Source organism: Dermacentor variabilis, chromosome 4 (genome assembly GCF_050947875.1).
Source record: "Dermacentor variabilis isolate Ectoservices chromosome 4, ASM5094787v1, whole genome shotgun sequence".
NCBI classification, from domain to species: domain Eukaryota; kingdom Metazoa; phylum Arthropoda; class Arachnida; order Ixodida; family Ixodidae; genus Dermacentor; species Dermacentor variabilis.
Window position 1 is genome coordinate 54,980,564 of NC_134571.1, and position 23,039 is coordinate 55,003,602.

The 23,039-nt window shown below is 46.0% G+C and overlaps 1 protein-coding gene across 1 annotated transcript in view; it reads left to right on the forward strand.

Moving 5' to 3' along the window:
* The first annotated feature begins 5,646 nt into the window (after positions 1–5,646).
* Positions 5,647–23,039, forward strand: part of LOC142577760 (solute carrier organic anion transporter family member 4A1-like) — a 38,861-nt gene continuing 21,468 nt past the window's right edge. The window contains exons 1-6 of the mRNA XM_075687213.1: positions 5,647–5,778; positions 8,391–9,591; positions 10,424–10,635; positions 13,451–13,547; positions 14,984–15,105; positions 20,598–20,759. Coding sequence (XP_075543328.1) covers positions 8,447–9,591; positions 10,424–10,635; positions 13,451–13,547; positions 14,984–15,105; positions 20,598–20,759 — 1,738 coding nt within the window. The 5' untranslated portion in view covers positions 5,647–5,778; positions 8,391–8,446. The remainder of the gene's footprint in view (positions 5,779–8,390; positions 9,592–10,423; positions 10,636–13,450; positions 13,548–14,983; positions 15,106–20,597; positions 20,760–23,039) is intronic.

The window sequence follows — 23,039 nt, forward strand, 5'->3', positions numbered from 1 at the left end:
TGCGGCGGGGCGGCAGACATTTTGGCCCGATCGTCGTCGCCGCAACACTCATCGCCAGGTGTTTCCAGGCGCGTCTGCGGCGATGCGACCGCCTAGGGATCCTCCTCGCATTCCAGTCATTGTGCCCGAAACAGGCGATGCCAAAGCAGGGATCTCATTCCAGTTATTGGGCCCGAAACAGGCGATGCCAAAGCAGGGATCTCGTTCCAGTCATTGTGCCCGAAACAGGCGATGCCAAAGCAGGGATCTCATTCCAGTTATTGGGCCCGAAACAGGCGATGCCAAAGCAGGGATCTCGTTCCAGTCATTGTGCCCGAAACAGGCGATGCCAAAGCAGGGACCATCCTCTCATTACAGTCATTGTGTCCGACCGGCAGCGCCACGACAGGGTGCTACGAGATCGTGCGCAGCGCCACGACAGGGTGCTACGAGATCGTGCGCAGCGCCACGACAGGGTGCTACGAGATCGTGCTCGACATGGTGCTACGGCATCGCTACGACAGTGTGCGTCACCATTAGCCCATTGTACATTCACGTGCTCGTCTTTTGAGGGGTTCCTTCTTGCCCTCAACTGCGAGAGTATAAAAACAGCTGCCCCCGGACGCCAAAAGGAGGGCTCCGATTTCTTCAGTTGAGTGAAGTGCTCTCCCGTCTCTCTACTTCGGTCAAACCTGACCACCAACTCTTTGCGATGTTAAAATAAACAAGTTGTTTCGTTGTTACCAGTCGACTCATGCTTTGCCGGGACCTTCGGATGCTTCCAGTTGTACCCCAGGCCGCCAGGCCAACGCTACCCTTGGGGCTTGCGACCCAGGTACAACCACGGGCGTCAGCGCCGAGTTCCCAACAGATCGTACCAGCAGTCAGATCCAAACACTAGGCAAACGTTCCTGTGGCTGTATCCTAATACTGTTGCTCCAAGGGAGAGTATAACAGTATTGCTTAAAGACAGTCCTATATTTTGAAGCGGAACTTCTAGACATCGTTTTCAATGAGCGGAAAACCGCCGACACGATAATAAAAAATGATCGTTGGATTTTGGCTCATTGCAGAGGCAGCATAAAGGGGATACCGCCAGACCACATCTGTGCAAGTAAAAATTAAGTGTTGGATTACGGCAACGAGGCAACCTTGCAAATGATACTTCGAAGTGCCGGTTAGGAAACCATTGTTGGTTCCAAGAATAACTTCAGTACATAAAATCTGCAGATTTTGCTAATGACAGGGCTTTGTTGCCTTCGGTGAAAGAAGACTACCTTATCTGGCTGCAGTGATGTGCGCAGTTGCCCGTAGCATACATATCACCGTACTGTTAAAGAAGCTCTTGCTAACGAATCGGCTATTTCATTAATACGAATGTCTCGGTGGCCTGGAAGCCATACTAAATGAACTAAACTTAAGTGGGGCGGAGCTAGTGTATAAAACGTGTTAAAAGCTGTCGAATTTGTAGACGCATTAAGTGCGCTGCTTACAGAAAGAGAATCTGTGACGATAGCTTTTGTAGTAGGAAGGGGTAATTTTCGCAAGACAAGAACTATTGCCAAAAGTTCGAATTGATGTGTAATCTAGTAAGCAAAGTGAAAAAGACCAATCGAGGGATGTTGAGTCGATTCTCACGCCAGCCTTCTCTTCACAAGAAGAAGCATCAGTCGCTAATTACATTTATTGGGATATGGGCCAAATAGTCTTGAAAAAGGGCATTCAACAATGTTGGGGGCAGCAATTTTGCGGTATTGGGGAAAAATGACTGCAAATTCAATTTTGAGCGACAGCCTGGAACTATCGAACGGAATGATTTCCCTAAGTCGAGCATAGAAAGGTGCAAATTGTGCCTGCGGAAATACAACCTGTAAGCTATGTAACCGTGGCCACGTGTTCCCAAAAAAATGAACTTGGTTCACTAATAAATGCATATTGTGAACGTGATAGACGATATTCATAAATTCTTACGTAGGTTTGACCGGAAGCATGAGGAATCACGTGTGAAGAGTGGGTAGGCGCGATTTCTGGTATAATACATGATTAGGAACGAATTTAGGAAGGCCTAAAAATAGTCGTAGAGCTCCTCTTTCGAAAAGAAAAAGTGGTCTTATTTTATATTTTGCACTTCCGGAGAACAAAACGTACACACATTCTAGAATCGGTCGTGCATACATACGGTAAATCACAGTTAGTGTGTACCCGCCGTGGTTGCTCAGTGGCTATGGTGTTGGGCTGCTGCGCACGAGGTCGCGGGATCGAATCCCGGCCAGGGCGGCCACATTTCGATGGGGGCGAAATGCGAAAACACCCGTGTGCTTAGATTTAGGTGCACGTTAAAGAACCCCAGGTGGTCAAAATTTCCGGAGTCCTCCACTACGGCGTGCCTCATAATCAGAATGTGGTTTTGGCACGTAAAACCCCAAATATTATTATTACAGTTAGTGTGCGACTTCGCGTACCAGGAGGCTTGTTACTAATTCTACGTAGCAAACCTACGACGCGTTTCCCCTTCTTTGTAATATTTTATTTGTGAGAACCCAGGTTAAGTTTTCCGTCATATGTGATTCCCAAATAATTAAGCGACTCTACCTGTAGAATGGTTCTCTAACCATATAGTAATGATAACTGTATCGGCCCGAAAAGTGGGAAGACAAGGACTGCACTTTTGTTTGCGTTTAGTGACAGATGAAGATTGTGAAGCTACGTCTCCAGAGCACAGAGGTATGCTTGCAAATAGAGGTAAAGGGAATGGATGTCTCTCGCTGCCATGAAAAATGCGATGTCCTCTGCGTAGACATACAGATGCATATCCTGGCGCAGTGGAACTGAACTCATTAACAAGTTCGAATAGTACGGTAGACAAAACAGCCCCTGGGGCACTCCTGCTGTTTGTTTGCACTTTGTAGAAAAAAAGCCGTTTTGAAAACAATTGATCTATTTTGTTTCTGAAGTGTTCGAAAATCCATGCCGTTACATATATCGGAAAATTGGCCAGCCAAGCGAATGCGAGAAAATGGCTTGTACCGCCCTATCGTCGTCCACGGGGCGTCTGTGGCTATTATGTTATCTGTCGGTACGTGCGCAGGGTAATCTTGTAACTGGTTATTTAAGAACCTGACTGTGGCGATCTCTTCATCCACTAAGGCGGTTCCAGCCAGTAATTTGGTTGTTGTTACCCCTTTCCCGTTTTTCAAGTTCGTTCGCAATCCTATGTCAATTTCATCGCCTTGTTATAATTTCGATGCTGTGTACATCAACCTTTATTTTACTTAATTTAGTTCTTCCCACTTAAAGCCACCAATTTTTGTCATGTTCTTTTTCGATAATCGTCGGTCTGCTCGCTTGCTTCTTTGGGAGCTTGCAACACTTGAGCATAAACAATTCTTTTTAAAGAATACACTTCGGTACTACCGTTTTCTACGTACTCTTTTTCGAACATGGAATATTTCCGTCATGTTTTTTTTTTCTATATAACTTAGATTACCTGCTAAGCAGTATGAACTGCTTGTTCTTCGATTCTCAGGTGAATCTCCAGGGGGAAACATTTCAGGCTCTCTTAAGATCTCTCAAGAGGTGAACGGCGAAAGCCTACTCTTCCTCATCTAATCATTCGCTTCTTTCTCTTTGCCTCTTCTCTTTCTCTCCTTTCTTTTAGTCATTACTGCTCACTACTAAGCATCTTTAGTCATTTGTAATCAATTGTGGTCATTACAAGCCGTCGTTAGACATGCTGATCATATCATAGTAATCAGCAGTCGTTACAAGCTATTTCAGTCATTATTAGTCATTACTGGTCATTACTAAGCATTTTTAGTCATTTCTAATCAGTTGTAGTCGTTACAATTCGTCGTTAGACATATCGGTCATTTCGTAGTCATTACTGGTCATTACAGGTCATTTCCGTCATTATTAGTCATCACTGCTAACTACTAAGCATTCCTTTAGTTATTTGTAATCAATTGTGGTGATTACAACCCGTCGTTAGACATGTTGGTCATATCATAGTCATTAGTAGTCATTACAAGTCATTGCAGTCATTATTAGTCATTACTGCTCACTACTAAGCATATATTAGTCATTTCTAATCAATTGTAGTCGTTACAAGTTGTCGTTAGACATATTGGTCATTACAAGTAATTACAAGTCATTACAAGTCATTTAAGTCATTATTAGTCATTACTGCTCACTAGTGAGCATTTTAGTCATTTCTAATCAGTTGTAGTCGTTACAATACGTCGTTAGACATGTTGGTCATATCATAGTCATTAGTGGTTATTACAAATCATTTCAGTCATTATTGGTCATTACAAAGCATGTTTAGTTATTTCTAATGAATTGTAGTTGTTACAAGTTGTCGTTAGATATATTGGTCATTACGTAGTCATTACTAGTCATTACAAGTCATTTTAGTCATTATTAGTCATTACTGCTCACTACTAAGCATTTTTAGTAATTTGTAATCAATTGTGGTCATTAAAAGCCGTCGTTAGACATATTGGTCATTTCGTAGTCATTACAAGTCATTAGTAGTTATTTTAGTCATTACTACTCGTTGCTAGACATTTCCAGTTATTTCTAATCAATTGTGGTCATTACAAGCCGTCGTTAGACGTATTGGTCATTTCGGAGTCATTAGTAGTCATTACAAGTCATTAGTAGTCATTATTAGTCATTACTATTCATTATTAACATCTACCAATCTCTATTATAACGTTTTCATTCACGAACTGTCCATATCAATCATTTTTCATTCTTTAATCTGTCTTCATATGGCGTAATGACGCTTCGGCGGACACTCCGGCGGTCAGGTCTGCTGACACAAACTTCCCCATGAGCCTAGAAAGGCTTTCGCCTTAAAAAATGGAGTCACTTCAGCGCACTCCAAAGTGCGTGAAAGCGAAAGCCTGCGCGCTCAAGAGGCATTCATTAAATTGCTTGACATACTCATTCGAATGCGTCATTTCTTCTTATTACTTATTTTCTCCAACCAAACGTCGTGTGTTCGAGTGCCTTAATTCACGTCACCTTAGTCGACTGCGCCTTAATTAACTTCGCCCGAATTAACACGAAGGTCGTGGGTTCGAATCCAACCAAAGGTGGAGAGTGCGACTCCCACCAAAGGTTGTGGCTTCGAGTGACTTAATTATCTATATAATAATTAACTACAATTTATTAATACTAATTAACCCCCATCCAATACCCCTGTATGCCCTGAGGCATACAGGGGTAATTAACTTCGCCTTAACACCAAAGGTCGTGGGTTCGAGTTCTTGAATTAACTTTATCTCAACTTAGCTTCTCTTTTTCTTTTTTTGCATATGATGAGCGGCATTGGAACCAGCTATGGAAGACGACGACGAACGCGCAAGCAGTGGCACGAATGTCTCTCTGCGCGAAGCGAGCTCACGTGACTTCCGGTACCGCATGCCGCGTTTTCAAGGCCACAGTCTGAATTGGCATTTAAGGCTTTCGCCTTAATAAGAATGACTATAATAATTTCTATCCTCATTCTTATTATTAACACTGCTGCTCTTGTCTCATCGTTCTATAACCCGCCTTTTCTCCAGTTCCCCGTTGTGAGTGTCATAATGACTGCGATGGTCATCTTCATGACCATCGTGGTCGGCGCACCGGCTACTCCTCGTGACCAGGTGCGAACGCGGCGCTCGAGCTACTAGTGCGAGCTGTTGACCAGTATCGTCTCGCCATTCCGTTCCCGGTTCGTGCTCCGCTCGACGATCAGCTACCTAAAGTCGTGCCTACTTTGGGTCGGTCTCGGACTATTCATTGTAAAAGGTAAGAGTACCCCCCCCCCCCCCCCCGTATAAATCGTGCGAACTCGAAGGCAAAGAGCTCTTTGCCGCGCTGTGCGTAGTGTATGGCTGCAGGGACGCCCGCCCTGGTGCCGTAATGGCTGTGTTGTTGTGCTGCTAAGTCGGAGGGCGCGGGATCGAATCCCACTGTCTGCAGCGGCATTTCGAGGGAAAAAAAAAAACGCCCGCGTACCCTCATTGAGTGCACGTCAAAGAAACCCAGGCGGTTACAGTATATACGGAGTCCACCACTATAAGGCGTGCCTCATAAACAAATTGGGGTTTTGGCGTGTAAAGCCCCATAGTGTAATCTTGGAGACACCTGACCGGCATTCGCAGCTTAACGCGTTGCTGCACCACTGATATCGTGACAGGTTAATATCGGTCAGGTTTAGCGCACGTTTCTTTCGTCCACGAATTGCCTCGGTTTTTCTTATTTCTCTCGCTCCTTCGGACTAACCCTCAAAATGCTTTGTCTTAAAGGTGACTGTGCAGGTTATAGAGTAACCCCGTTAAGCTCAGTAGCGCGTGCTTGCGTTATACTCAGTTTTGGCTTCAATGCCATCAGCGACGGTTTGTAATGTTGTGCAATAATTTTTTTTCGTCCGGCGGCTTCTTCTTCTTCTTTTTTTTAATATGGTTGATCAGTGACGGTTTGTAATGTTATGCAATAACTTTCTTTCGTCCGGCGGTTTCTTCTTCTTCTTTTTTTTTTAATATGGTCGAATTGTCTCCGCTGAGGGTACATGCTCTCGCCTATGCACCGACTATAGATAACCGAGACGCACGTCTTGTCCCGCGAGAGCTTGGCGACATCTGAAAGTTCAGACGGTCGGGGGTGGCGCTGTGTCGCGTTCATCCGCCACGTAGGCTGACGGAGTGTTCCTCACAAACCTCCCGAAAATTTCGTAAAAATTTAGTAATTTGGGCTCCCTCCGCAATATTAAGGACGTTGCGTCAGGTTTTAAGAAACCTAAGGTACTGAAAGATCTGGTGGCGCAATACTGAAAAAAAAAATGCCTTGTTCTAAAAAAGATAATGAATTGTAATGGTACACGCACCATCCTCTCCGTGGCACCCTGCACGACGTCATATGCCCGAGAGGCTAGTTACTTCGAACGAATTTCTGCAGACAAAGCAGGTCAAATCAGCAAAAGAAAAGTCAACAGCAAAGTCATAATGAAGCCACTGCATGCGATCTAAAACAGTGCGTTGTTGCGTCCGCGGAATTTTTACGAATATTTAGGTTAACAGGTTGGCACGTATACGTGTAGCGGTATAGTGAGGCGCTTTCGTCGCCAAGTCCGCTGCGCGTCTCTTGTCCGTTTCGACTTGCCGGCTCACCACAGCTTTGCTTAGACCGACTCCCACAGTGCGTGGGCTCCGCGTGATTTAAGAGCGAAAGATCGGAGTAGTGTCTGATCTGGCCTCCGTGAGTCAACGATTGGAGAAGAAACCGCTGGTGCGCCGCCGTTGTCATGTCATCGTCGTCCCGCTGTCGTCGTTCCTTTCTCGTCATGCCGCCGTCGTCGCCACGTTATCGTGAATGTGGTCGTCGGACCGTTTTGTTCATACATACGGCCGTCATCGTGCCGTGATCTCTATCGTCGTTCCATCATCGTCACACAGTCGTCGCCACGTTGTTGTGCCGCTGCAAAAAGCGTGTCGGTGATAATTTTTGCCGCCATCATCAAACGCTATTATGGGCGCCATCAAACGCCCTTAGGGCATCCATCTGTAGAAACTTCCAAAGTATTGTTGGGGAGTTCATTTCATATCTGCCCCCCCCCTCCCCCTTCTCCCGCCATAAGAGCTATCCGCTTACTTTTGACGATCATCTTGAATGGTTTTCGTGGTAATTTTATTTAAGTAAGCTTTATTTTTTCCAAGTAGATAGGCCCAGGTTTGACTAACGTACTCCTCCTGTGCTCTCACAGATAGTAGTAAGCATTCATCAAAGCTCCATGGTAATATTCGAGCTTCTTCACGAACTGGAAGCGCACCTCTGTGGGACCTCGACGTCCCCCACTATTTAGTGGGCCTTGGTGACCGCTGGCAAATGCCCTGATGATGATCGTTGATCACGAGGAGGTGGCGTTTCGCAGATGACAAAAGGATCCCTGCCCTTAGTCTTCGCGGAACAGTTTGTGCCTCCCTGCTGATCCAAGGACACGGCGGTAATAGCCACTGTAGTCGCATACTATAGCCTCAATTGTATCAAATTTACCGGTCTCACATGTTGTAGACTTCTTGTACAGACTGCTTATGATGACAGTCTGGTCACCACAATGCTGATAGTTCGTTCCTGGTGCTCAACCGGTAGCGCCCGCCGCACCTGATTCCGAAAAATCTGGCCGCTCTTATTTTCTCAACGTTCTTCTGTTTCGCTTGGCGCGATGACGTTACGACCATCCTCGGATGTGGCGCCTGGCGTTCAATTTCCTTTCACTTCATAAGCATGTTAGCTAAAATATTTAATGCTATGACACCCGCCACAAAAACGTTGCATTTATCAGGCTGCACAACGTTGCGAGAGTTCATTATTGTCCAAACTTTGACTCATGAATCATCGCCTGACTTCTTCTCCCCCTGCAGGAGGCCAAGACAAGGCGATTGACCGGTAAGGACGTCATCAGGACAGGTGAACGACGATGGCCACCGACCAGGCAGGAAATGCCGGAAAAGCAAACGAAGGACCGCAAACTGCAGCTGCCCTGCCATCTCCCACCGGAGCACCGGCCATCACGTCATTACGAGGTCCGGCGCCACCGATCGCTGCAGCGTCAAAGCGCAATGCCCTTGCCCCCATGGCCTGTGCGGCGCCGTCTGCAGAAGTGCGCGGACGAAAGGCGCCGGCGGTCGCCGCGCCGCTAATGCCAAAGAGCGCTGTGCTAGCTGGCGCTGTGCCGTCTGCTAGAGCGCATTGGCCGGCTGCGGCAGCGCGGAAACCGACACGGGGCATGCCAGCTCCAACGATCGTTTCGATGTCACCGCTGAGCCCGCCGAGTCCGCTGGGTCCAGCTATCATAGCAGCACCGTCGATGACGCGCGGACCACTGGTGTTTCGGACGAAGAAAGACCAGGCCATCCAAGCGCCGATTCGGCCACCGGTCTCTCCGGTGCCCGCACACGGCCCAAACGAGGGGGTCGCTCCTCTTATGCCACCGGCGGGCCATCAGGCCAGGGGGAACCATTTGCCGCCAGTGTCGGCATCGCCATTCCTGCGACCTATGATCATCGGTCCTGGGGGCACGCCCGAGCTCGTAGCCTTCCCGCCCAGCTGGCGTTGCCGGCTGGCGCGCGCCGAGCCTGAGGCGGCGTTAGCAGCCCAGGACGCTCAAGCCGCTCCGGAGCAGAAGGGACTCTATCCGGTTATGGAGCTCGCCGACGACGACGACAGCCTGACGAGCCGTCCCGGCACCCCTCAAGAAGCGCCGCCCGAGAGAGAGGATGAGCAGTGCGGCTTCTTCTGGTTCCGGCCGCCTTTCCTGCGCGCCTTCCGCACTCCCGCCTGGGTGCTCCTAAGCCTGTGCTCGATCGAGTTCACCCAGAGTTTCGTCAGCAGCGGCGTGCTCAGCGTGGTGCTGCCCACCATAGAGCGGCGCTTCAACCTGAGCAGCCTCGAGACCGGCATGATCCTGAGCGCATTCAACGTGATCAACTGCTTGTTCATCGTGCCTGTGGCCTTTCTGGGGAGCACGCGCCACAAGCCAGTCATTATATCGTCTGGCATGGCGATCATGGCGTCCGGCTCGTTTATGTTCTTCCTGGCCTACGCGCTCGCGCCTTCCTACGCGTGAGTCCCGCTTTGACGTGGTAGGAAAAACGCCACATGGTACTCGGCTTAAATTAGGTCCACAAGGGTGAGGAGAGGAATTGCATTGGTGCATACTTAACGTAGTATACGCACGCACACACAGGCGGAGGTTATTTCGCGATAAATCAGTGTGCTGGTGGCTAATAAAAGAAAAATTTACTCATTAGCTTTTAGTATTTGCTTTAGGGCGCATGTCCTAATAGCAAAATTGAAGCCGAATGGTATTATGTCATATATGCTTAGTATACATCCTAAGACTTGCGCCACTTTTGATCTATCCGCGCTCAAAATCTAGCCGTAAGAAAGTACATTGGCGTTACAGTTAACATCATCATGAACTGCATGACGCACGCTTTTGCGGAAACTGTTAGCTGAAACGCTAATGTATTCACAGCACACTACGAGGCCGGCTATCTCTAAAATGGTGCTAGTCTTACGATTCCAGATAAGTAAACATGACTTCACCATTGCGTAGCCTCTATTTCGCAACTGCAACACTCACCCTATAAAGTAAGAGATAAGAAAAGTAATTGTTCGTTCTTCTTAAGATACCTAAACAATCAAATTTCTCATAAAATTGGCGCACCTCCCACAAGTGCGCCTGAAAAAGGCAGAGAAACGCAATATGTCACAGGCGATCACTTGTTAACGTCGTATCCGTTCTAAACAGTGAAAGAAAGAACGGGTGGCGTACACTCGTATATCAGTATTCTGAGTGTTCGCTAATAAAATACTGGGTGTCGGTGCAACACGTATTAACTGTACCTATCGTCGATTCAAGCGGCCGCCGTTCTCTCGTTTTCTCTTTCAGCTACGGCGCCGAAATGCCGGACCTGTGCTACGCGACGCCCCCGCATCTGAACCAGACAGTGGACACGTGCGGCGAGCAGAGCATTCGCGACTTCCGCTTCCTGCTCATTCTCGGCAGCATGCTGCAGGGCGCAGGCGTAACGCCGCTCCACACGCTGGGCATGTCCTTCCTGGACGAGAACTTGCCCGTGAGGCTCACCTCCCTCTTCATTGGTAGGCAGCCCTCCTTCCTGTACCTAATCTTCGCACACTCAGTCGCCCGAAGGCCTTACAGAGAGAGGAGCAAGGGTACACAGTAGTGTTCTCGGGCGACCACTTTTGGAGATAACTCTCGCGAGATATCGCGTGACTATCGGTGGACGCGCGTCGGTTTGCGTCGACAGCGTGTCTCCATGGCACAATGCCGAGCGCGCTGTCCTGGCAGAGTGCCAGAAAGTGTCCCCGAAAATGGTCGCCCGCGAACACACCTCCTCGGTCGTAACGTTGTTGGAACGGTGATGACTAATACTGCCGCAAGCGTGAGTTAAAAATTCAACGCGTTATCGAAGGAATTGCACAACGCACAACGCTCAAAGCACGACGGCTCTCACGGGTCTAATGTGTCCGCTATTTATACATGTCTCGTGGTACAGTCTATATGGCGATCGCTCGTGCTCACCTACGTTCGCAAATGTATACAAGAGCGTTCACTTCACGCAGGCAGTTTCGTTATAACAAGGCTCTTTCTCAATGCAACCCACGACAGCATAATTTTTTCGTTTGATACAGTGGGCTTATATCCTACGCATAACGATAACTTGATAGCAGTGATCATCTGGTGAAACGCATGAAGTTTACAAACGTTGTTCTGCGCCCGAACGGCCAAAATACTGGAAAATGTGAAATCGGCGACGTCTCATTGCCTTACCGGCGTTTATGTAGGTTTTTACCGCGAAATGCAAGAAACGGCAAGTTTCGCTTCCATTTTGGCCTCTCTTAATCAAGCCTTTTCTGCCAATAGAATTAAAATGAAGCTAAGAAGTTGTTTTAGAGCGCAGCTCTTTGGCGTCCGTTCCTGGGTTTCGCGTCGTCGTCGGCGTCGTCGTCGTCGTCGGCGTCGTCGTCGGCCTCGTAACCAGCTCCGCCCCCCTTTCATCCCCCCAGCGCTAGCAGCGACCGACTGATACCGCTGGATGCCGCTGACGCCGCTAGAGAGTCAAGATAACGTGACTGCATAGAACACCGTCGCCGCCATGCAGAAAGAGGAGGAAAGGGTCCCCCCCCCCCCTGTTCTTGTGTGGCGGATAGCTGGGGTTGACTCACTATCGCCGTCAGCGGCATCAGTCAGTCGCTGCTATCTCTTCCCTCCTCCCTTTATCGTGTTGTCCGCTTGCTGCGCGCGCTTCTGCCCCCATCGTTTGCCGCTGGGTGTACACGCCGCCCCCCTCCGCTTCCGCTTACTGCTGGTTGCTCTCGACGGCGGCGATGAGCCTCCGCTTCGGCGGCGCGAACGGCAGGGTCTTCTCGGCGGCGGCGCTTAGCCTCTGCTTCCCCCACGGCTGTGACAACCTCGCGAGGCACTTGTATAGATCTCGTCTTTGAGAATCAAGCATTGGTGTACCAAGTCGAACATATATCAGTCTATTTCTCCGACCACAAAGCTTCCTTCATGACTGTCAAGAACTGTTAGTGGAGTCTTTGTTAAAGGAATACGTGTGAAAAATAAAAAAAAAATTATGTGATAGCGCATACATGTGTTGCTCGATTTCTTTGCCTCAATCTATCCAAAAGGTGAAACAGCTTATTTGCTGCGCTCACATTTCGCATTAGGAAGTAACGTAATCGTCGGTAATTTTTTAGTCTTATTATTTAACTATTTACCGAATCTCGCTCCGCTACAGTGACGTGGCCAGGGGAGGAGGAAGGGAGGGATCAGGCACACGTGCCCAGCTTTCCCGTCCACGCCCTCACTACAGAGTACTACTATAACTCTCCCCGTCCCCTGTCAAGTAAATACTTGCCCCCCTTCCCATTCCCCCCCCCACCACCCCGAAAAGAAAAAGAAAAGGAAAAGAACAGGCTACGCCACTTGGAAACGCTCGCATGCTCCCTGAGTGGTCGAGTGGCATAGCGTCCTCCACCGCGCTAAATGTACGTGACCAAGCCTCATTAGGAGTAATACGTATGGGTAACATGTGCGAGTAATACGTATTCAGGTATTAGCCTAAATTTTCAATAAAAATTCAACGTCTATTGAATAGGCATAGCTATATAGACGCGCTTAGCTGCTAGAGTAATAGAATGCAAAGGGTTCCGCTGTTGCTTTCTCTTAATAAGCCACGGCTCTCGTTGACACAGGCTGTCACCGTGGTTAAATGGCACGGTAGGTCTGTATTGCTCCTAGCTTTCCAATAACAATATGCTGATCGCCCATACTCAGCCGATTTCGTGCTTTTAACGGCAATAACGGAAGTTATTATAGCTGGAGTATACTAGAAATTCATACTATAACGGAGTTGAATGCATGGTGTAAGATGTATATTTTATATTTACCTTACACCGTGGTTAAATGTGATACAAGCAGTTACTCTCGTAAACGAGCCCCCCCCCCCTCTCTCTTTCTCTCTCTCTCTCTCTCTCTCTCTCTCCTCCATAGTGTGTAGGTCGTTACAATTTCTCCCCGTAGCCAGTGTTGGCCAGTGTTTTGTCTTCTTCGATAGCGCGAGACATCAGGTGCTTCTTGGTAATTTGAAGGGAAATAACTGCATAGGAACCTGGACGGACGGGCACTTGGGCGCCTATGCGTCTTGACGATTGTTGCTGTTGCTGAAAGGTCGACGTGAAAGTTGACCATTGCGTGGAGTTAACTATAAACGGCACTCGTATAGTTTGAAAGTGCGCAGCGCTGTAATGCGTTGTTGTCCGTTCATTAAGATAAATAGAAGAAAGAAAGAAAGAGAGAGAGAGAAAATAACGAAAGAAAAGAAAAATTGCGCATAATTTTGTTACACTCGTTGCTGCCTTTGTTGCCTCCCCCATTTGATTATAGGAACGTACAGTGCCATGGCCGTGCTGGGACCCGCCTTTGGCTTTCTCGTTGCCGGATACTTTCTATCTGTGTTCGTCGACTTGAAGGACGTCAGCCAGTAAGTATACAGTGGCGCGCTCTTCACCATTCTAGGCCCTAAATCTCTACTGGAACATAATTTCGAAGTCGTAGAAACTCTACCGCACGCTTGTCGCACGTAAATGGTTCACACATGGCAAGTACTGAGGGCGCGAAAGTCATTATTTTCATTATTATTTTGATTTTATACTAAAGTGAGGGAGGGGAGGGGGGTCTCAAAACATCGGACCTGGCGACATCGACATTATTGTCACGTAATGGTGGAACCAAAATTGTGTAGCAATAAAATTATGTAGGATGGTGTTAATTGCTTGTTTAAAAAAAAAGAAAGAAAGCAAAGCTCAGCGTGCGTTTTTTGAATGCGATCGCGTGTGGTGTAGACGCAGTGACCACATCAACGGAGTGAGTCAATGTGTCGTGACGTCATGACGCTTCCACCTCCTGAATGCAGATGCCCAAATCGGAGTTCGTCCAAACAAGTATTACTAAATAATTTATTGTGCGCTGGCACTTGCCAGCATATTTTCTAATGTTTAGGTGGTTTGAACATTCATTTAACGAAAAAAAAAGAAAAATTACAGGGATTCTAAGAGCAGGTTCTGAAAAGTGAAACGGACATCGACTGAGAAACGTTATTCAGGAGCCGTAGCTGCCACCTGTTTGAGAGTAATCGTGTTCACACGCACGCCACACGTAGCCTGGGAACTTTTGAAAGAGGGCTGTATACACAAGTGTGCGTTGCTTGCAACTTAAACATACTTCTCATGAGAGCCCGTTATAAGCTACAACAAATCGGTGTGAGCAGATTTCTGCGCAGTTAGTTGTACACGCTTCATCGATTGTCTTCGGTTCATACCCTTGCGCCAAAGCGTCGTCTGGTCGAAACCAGTTTCAAACCCCGCCGTAAAAGCTAGAGAAACCCTCACAGCTTCAAGTGAGGATTCTTCAACTGAGCCACCAAGTAGTTATATATAACCCTTTATTTTGTCGAGCATGAGGTCGCGGGTTCGATCCATGGTTGGCGCTGCCATGGCGCCGACGCATTCCGGTGGGGGCGAAATGTAGACGTATGTGTTTGTTTGTTTGTTTATATCCCTGTCCGTTTAATTCAACACTGAATGGACTTGAAGCTGTGAGGTGTTCTCTATAGCATTCAAGGCGAGATTGAAAGTGGTGACCAGTAGCCGACGCTCTGGCATAAGGGTCACGTGCTCAGTTGCACGTGACCGCGATTCTGATTGCCTTGCTCCGCGAACCACTTCAACGCCACGTTGTAGACCCAAGTGGACCGGGCTCAGTGCAGAATTCGGTCATAAAGACCCGCGTATAATAAATACACAGCGCGTCTTTTGTGTGTTGCACGCTTCGGTGCTGTTAGCAACTGTATTCTATGTCCTGTTGCGACTGTAGTCTCAGTGGCACGAATGGTAATGATCCACTTGTCACCTTCTATAGGCTCGGCCTGACAACTGAAAGTTCGGTGTGGATCGGCGCTTGGTGGGTCGGATTCTTGGTGGCGGCCATTATGGGCGGTATCGTCAGCATACCGATGGCCGCTTTTCCTAAACACCTGCCGTGTAAGTTCAAATATCCGACGGGTTATTGCTGTACAAGGAACAACATTGGAGGCCCGGCATCGTTTGTCACGAAGGCGACAAACCTTCTGTGCACATTGCGTGGATGTTGAAATGTCTCTATCACTTCATTTAGCCTTGCGTTTGTGTGTGACATGTACTTATATATATATATATATATATATATATATATATATATATATATATATATATATATATATATATATATATATATATATATATATATATATACACATTAGTTTTCAATAATTTATCGTTTCTTTATTTCATTTATTAAGCACATCTAATTTCCCTATGTTGTCCTTGATGTCAGTGTTTGTTGGCTTCTTATGATATGACTATACATATATATATATATATATATATATATATATATACATGGGTGGAGTCCCATGTAAGTAGAGCAAGGAGGTCAGTGAGAAAAAAAAAGAAAGAAAAAGAGAAAAGCACAAAGGAGGAGGGAGACGTAAGTCGGAGAGTGAAGGGGGCGGGAAGTAGCGGCAGCTAGGTTCCCGTCGACCCAAGGCAAGGAGGGAGAAAACGGTAGCTGCGCAGCACCAGTGCGCGTGCTGCCGTTATATATATATATATATATATATATATATATATATATATATATATATATATATATATATATATATAAAATGACGTTCACCTATCAAAATCAAATCGAGCACGACTGTGGCCTGTGGTACTCAGGATAGCTAGTGGACCCCTGCCTGACCATCGTGAATAACGGCGTAGCGCGACGTTGTGAATCTTATTTTCGTACACATTCTTGTTGAGAATATGGGGAGAGGGAAGGTGTCTACGGGTGGAGAACAGCAAAGGGTTACTGCAAAGAGACCTCTGTACTCTCGGCTGTCTCTAAATATGGGCCGAAGGACGGCCGAACTTGGAAGCTCGTAATGCATGCTAGCGTAAATGTCTGGAAAGGGGCTTTTCCTAATTATAAAAATAATTTTATATTATTTATGTTAACCTATGACATCATTGAGCGTGATATACGACTTCTATCACAAAAATAAAAAAAACTAAAAAAATAAAAGAACCAAACATACGAGAGCGTTTCTGACTGATTTCTCTTAGGTGGCTCATGGTTTCGCTGTACGACGACGCCTGCGGAAAACACTATTGCCTTCCGAAGTTAAGCACCGGTTCATATGGTGCTAAAGTTATTTTTAACAAGACAGTCAATTTGTTCATGGCTTGATTTTTGCAACACGAAGCATTGAAGTCCGGAATTAAAGAAATAATGAAGAGATCGCGAAAGGAGGACTATATTAACCCTTCGCCAAGCCTTCGTTCTTTTTCTTTTCTTCCTGCACTTCAGCGCTTCGCGCTGCGCAAATGAAGCCATGAACTTGAGATCATCAGACAGTGAACTTTACCGACGTCAAGTGCAAGCTCGAGCGGCGCTATTTCATGGTGGGCGTTCCAAAGTAAATGGGCAGAACTGTCGAAAAGAAGCACGCAATATATTATTTTCGTGCGCGCTGTCCTTCCCGCTGGAAGTAATTCTATGGTCGACCTACTCACCCAACAGTACGTTTTAGTTGAGGCCGGTATCTTTTGACTATGGCTCATGTTAATAACGCTGACATTTACGACGTGTCTGTTTTGGCCAATTGAGCGCTACGTAGCACGAAGCTATACAAAGGAATCCGGGTTCCTCAGAAAGCAAGCAACCTTTACAGCATCGATGTATGTATGTAAGCTAGAGAATAAACTGTCGCCGAAGTTTCACTCTTGTCTCTACCACGCCCACTGGGCCCTCATGTCCTCATTTGAGGACATGAACCCAGACATTATATTAAACTAAATACAAGCAGTTTTTTTTTCATAAATTTCGGCTTTTTATGGGGTAAAGAGGCTAAATAACACGGTAGAAAAAAAATATAGGTATGGTAACAATATTCCAGGGCCGAAAGGGCTAAGAAACAAAATTTGACTTTGCCAGAGAATGTAATGAGACACTGCCGCCTGGTCCAGTCTATCTGAATCTTGACCAAACTGAGCACACCAGAAGACTATCAGATCGCAGATCTAGCTGATATTTCCTATGTGTGTACGGTGCACCTTCAGCGTTCTCGAGAAGTCGTGTGCTCATGTTGACAGAACCTAAGAAAATTCTTTCACAGTCTGTTGGGTTTTCATGCGGTTCTTGCTAAAAATGACAGCTATCCACTCGGTTCCCCAGATTCTCCTTCCCCACTGCTTTACAAACATAAATGACATATAGTCACAATCTTTATGGCAATAAACTGTGGAGCACGTACCGATGATGATTATTTATTGGCATCCACTTTGAAACAGGGCTGTGTCGAATTCTCACCTAGCGTGTTTGATTTAATCAGGCACGCGATACATGTTTTTCTTCCTGGCATTCATGTATATATCTTTTCCTTTTCCTTTTTTTCTTCCTCAAAACTTACCTATCTACCCTGTACCACTACATATGGCTGTAGTGGATCCGTTCATATAAATAACTTCTCTACTTCTTCTTCAACAATACTGTAAACATCTCTTGCTTATCTCGACTGCTGACCGGTTGATGCTTCCGTCCACTTCAAATCCAAGCGCTTCTGGAAGGTGGACATAACCTGGGGGTCTCTCTGGGTGAATTCCTTCGCATTCCATTAGGATGTGCTGAGTGTTCTCCGGATTTTGGCTGTGGCGCACACGTGCCTCACCTTGTTGCGAATATTTTCTCCGGTATGTTTTTGACCTTAGGCAACCGGCTCGAGCCTCAAATAGCAAGACACTGCCCTTTGTGTTATCGTGCAAGTTTTTCCTTCTAATTTCTTTCTTCTCGTTCTTGTAAACCTCCATGCTCCTTTTTTGTTTCCATTCTATGAATCCAAATAACTGTCTCTGTTTCTCTCACTTTCTTTCTGATGGCCCCTGGTTGTGTATTTACAGTTTCAATTACCCTGTACTCGGTTGCCAGACATTCTTGGCCTCTTCCTCCATTCTGTGTCTACGCTTTTCGAGTACAGATGCTCGTGTACTTTAGGTGCCCATTTATGTTCATCCGTGTTCCTGAGTCTTTCTTCAAAACTAATTTTGCTCTGTGCTTCTCTGACTTCTAAAGAGGCCCAACGCATCTCAACCTGCACTGCCCCATTTGTGGTTTTACTCTGTACTCCCAAAGCCAACAGGCCTAAGAATCTTTGGTTAACTTCCAAAATCGACAAGATATGCGATTTTAAGCATACAATGGCATTTGCGAACGTTAGCGCTAACACCATTACTCCTTTCCAGATTCCACGCGCTATCTTGTGTTAATTGTGGCCCCACAGTGCTCTGTTTCCTTATTGCAGCATTTCGATTCCCCTTTATTTTCAGATTCTCTTGGTTGGTGCTTCAATAAGTCTTTCCTCCGTTTACGTATACGCCGACGTACTTATATTGCTTGACTATAAGTATGACTTGTTGTTGAATTGAAACTACGTAATCATATACTTGTCTCTTCATTAAAGATCATATCTCCCGATTTCTCTGTGCTAAACTCAGATATTCGCAAGTGTTCGTAAATATCTTTAATTGTCACCTAGTAGCACTATGTCGTCCGCATACATCAGGCCAGAGAGTTCTTGTGGCACCGTTTGTCCGTTACGCATGTAGGATAAATCAAACCCTAATTCGCTGTATTGCAGTCGTCTTTCTATGCGCTTAACATAAAGTGTGAACAACAATGGAGACTGAGGACATCCTTGCTTCAGCGCTTGGTGAATTCCAACCATTTCATTACCTTTCCGATCTTCCCATACACCTCGTACTCGGTCGCCTCCATATATCTCTCTCGGCAGCTCCAAGAAATCGTCCTCTATGCCTTCGTGCTTAAGAATATCCGATAACAATACCCTGTCTACGTTGTCATAGGCTCCTTTAATATCTAGAAATGCTATCGATAAAGGTTTATTCTGAGCTACCGAAATCTCCGTGCACGGAGTTATTACAAACATGTTATCCTCTAAGCGTCCGCCAGGTCTAAACCCATTCTGCAGTTTCCCCAGTACATAATTTTTCTCCACTCACTTCGACAGGTTCGATTTTATGCCTTGCATTCTCATTCTGTCTATCACCGACGTTACTCTAACTGGCCTGTACGCACTCGTCTTATCCTTATCACATTTGCCTTTGTATAGACGAGGTTCACCTTTTTTTTCCACTCGGTGTAGACGGAGCACCCTGGCGGGCGGCTGGCGCACTCCCGTAGTTCGTAGGTTTAGCGGACGCTCATGCTCTCGTGTCGTCTGCTGCCGTGGTTACCACATGGAATCGAAATGACGAAGCATGCGGTCTCGTACGCACGTGCACTGAGGTATATGGCCTGGCAGTCGAGTGTAGCAGACGACGCGCATGCGCAATCAGATAGTGCGTCCGCCATGCGGAGTGCGCCAGCCGCTCGCCATCTCCAAATGTGTCCATTCTGTATCGAGTGATCCGCAGTCGCGTGTTTGATGTCGTAAGTCTTACGAATTGCATATCTGCTGGAAACCGATTGGAAACATGTCGGTATAGTAGCGTAAATATGAGAAACTGTGAGCAGAAATTTATTTATTTTGACATACTGCAGTTTCGAAGGGCTATCGCAAAAGTGGGGAAGTACAATACATGGAAAAGCGTAAAAAGAGCACTGTACATCAATGATTAGTAATATACTACAGAAAGTCATCGAGCGTTAAATATCTTGCGTGACCAGGCAGAACATTCCACAATTCTATAGAACGGACAAAAAAAAACTGTATTTAAACGCATCAGTATGATGGTGAAAAGTGGACACATTCATCTCATGGTGTCTGGTGGTTGTGGGTCTAGCGGTTACGATGTATTTGTTGAGTAGGAAAAATCGTGGGAAGTTATTAACGAAGTAGAGAGTACTGCTGACCCGACAGACGCGAGCACCCATGTCGAGTCAGATCTGCGTGCAGAGTATAATGAAACTTCAAAGATTCAATGTGGCGACGAGAAGAGAGACTCTACTATGAAGATCAGAACTGGGTGAGAAATGCCTGTCAAAGCGACGATAAATGAAGCGTATACAGCTCCCTTCTGGAGATATTCAATTTTGTTGATGTCAGATATTTTGTGTGGGTTCCATACGACAGAGCCATACTGGAGTATTGGACGAACCAGTGTATAAGTGAGGAGTCGTGTGCTTAGTGGGGCTGAATGTAATGTGCGCTGCAAGTAGCCTAACCTTCTAAGCGCACAGTTGCACATGAGTTCGATGTGATGCGATCAAGATAAATCCTGAGGGAATAGAATACCTAGATATTTATGCTGCGAAACATCCCCTAGAGCGTAGCCATTACACGAATAGGTAAACGGAGAAGAGAAAGTACGTTTGGTAAATGACATAGATACAGTTTTGACAATTTTGTGGTAAATGACGTAGATACAAATCTCTGTGACGTCGCGGTGTGGACGAGGTAGGTGTAAGCTCGCCCTTTCAATGACGTACGCAGCGTACCAGCAATGCCAGATGGTGCGTCGACTGCAGGCGAACAAGGGCTACACCGAGCAGGACAGCATGTACGGCCAGTACATGAATGAACTCCCGCGCACCATCCTCTCGCTCCTCAAGAACATCCCCTTCGTCATGATCACCCTGGCATCGGTCACCGAAGGTGCGTATAGGCATATCACTTAACGCTGCGCGCATAATTTCCACCTTGCTTGCATGCAGGGCTGGATATAAGAAACAGCCAGAGTAAGCGCACTTCATTATTATTATTATTATTATTATTAGCGCACGGAGTCTGCTTCCGTTCATGGTGCAGTGTTACAACAGAAAGTTGCCGACCATTACTTCATAGCTTGTCAGTTACGCTTTCCTTCTCGGTCGTTATCATGTTCTAGCCCCAACACTTGCCACGCTGTTACGGACACGGCTACTTTTGATAAACTGGTCGCCCTGTTCGATTGGCCAGGCCTGCTTGAAAACACCGACAGGCTCGAGCTATATAATGAATTTTCACGTTCGATGGACATTATATATAAATCCAGTGAAAGGACAATTTACGTTCGCCAACGCCGCCCGAACCAGCCCTGGTTGAACAGCATGATATTATCCGCTATCAAAGAAAAAGACTTGCTTTGGCAACGGTGCAGACGTTCGCCTAATAATTGCATGCTGCGTACACAATTCAAAACTTCTCGAAATAAAGTACATGCCCTTATTCGTGCAGCCAAGCGTTCGTACAACAGAAACCGCTTTCATGAATCTCGTAGAAATCCTAAGAAAACATGGTCTCTAATAAACGAGGCGAGAGGACTTCCTTCAAATTCGGCTAAAGATATTCAGAATCATTTTGATTCAGATTTATCAACAGTCGTCGACAATTTTAACCAATTTTTCTCCCAGTTTTCTGGGGTGTCTAAGCAACCGTGCTACACTTGTAGCACTGGTACTCCTGTAATTGAATCCGCTTTCCTGCCCACTATGACGGAAGAAGAGCTTTACTCGTTATTGGGCAGCTTTGGCAGACATCAATCACCAGGTGTCGATAAAATTCGCATGTTTGATCTATACAGGAACTTCGGCTTTCTGAAAAATGTCTTGCTAGAAATCCTAAATGGGATAATTACAAGCGGAAGTATTCCTACGCGGTTAAAAACGGCCGTAGTTCGACCACTTCTAAAAGGTGGTGAAGCTAAGTGTGTGCATAATTATCGCCCCATTTCTATCCTGCCTAGTATAGCAAAAGTTCTAGAAAAACATGTCTTCTTAGTAATGAACAGCTTTATTAACAAAGTGGGGGGGTTTCCCGACTGTCAATACGGTTTTATTGAAAAAAGGGGCACTCAGGCTTTGTTAGAAGAATTGAGTGACCATTTATTTTCTTCACTTGAAAAAAATCTTGTATGTTGCGCACTTTTTTTAGATGTGGCAAAAGCCTTTGACACGGTATGCCATTCGATTATGCTAGAGAAACTCTACAATTCAGGTTTTCGAGGACCTTTCTTCCGATTGCTACGCGATTTCCTTACAGATCGCTCCCAGATTGTTTCCATTTCAGACATTTGCAGTTCCCGTGTTTTTCTGAAGGCCGGTGTGCCACAAGGTTCCATACTGTCTCCCTTACTCTTTAATATATACGTCAAGGACATGTGCAACGTGCTATCTGTCTGCAAGTTATTTCAATATGCAGACGATACTGCAATTTTAGCCCCACATGTGAATTTTCCAGACGCATTCTCAATCCTTCAAAATGACGTCGCGAAATTAATGGATTATCTTGGTGCAAATGTAATTGACATCAATCATTCTAAATCAAAATTGGTTTGCTTCCATAGCCCTCTGAAACGTGTTTCACTTTCCTCTTCACTTTATCTGCACAGCACTCGATGTATTAATTGTTCCTGCCCTCCAATAAAATTTTCGGACTCTGTGAAGTATTTGGGCATATGGTTTGATTCTAGTCTTCTTTTTTCTACTCACTTGTCTTACATATGTGCCAAACTTCGTAAAATCGTCTGTTTACTGTACCGCATCAAAGTGTTTTTACCCTTGTCTGTTAGGAAACTTTTGGTCCACTCGTTAGCCTACAGTGTGCTCAGATATGGTATTACAACATTTGTACATTGTTCTAGTACCTGGCATCACCGTGTAAATAGGTTGCTAAAATGTATGTTAAAAAGTGTTACTTATGACGTATACAGACCACAAGGGATGAACCTTTTTCAGATGCTAAAAATGCCGAACATGCGCTCACTGTTTGTTCAAACAGTGGTACTGAAACACTTCTGGACGGATACCTTTAAAATACCCGCTGTGCCTTGCCGTCCTTTACGGCGTGCACCTGCTTTTTCAGTTCCTCACACACGAACCAGATTTGGCAGATATACTCGAGCCTTTTATGTTCCAGATATATTCAATGCCCTTCCTTCTGAAATTTCTTCCTGTA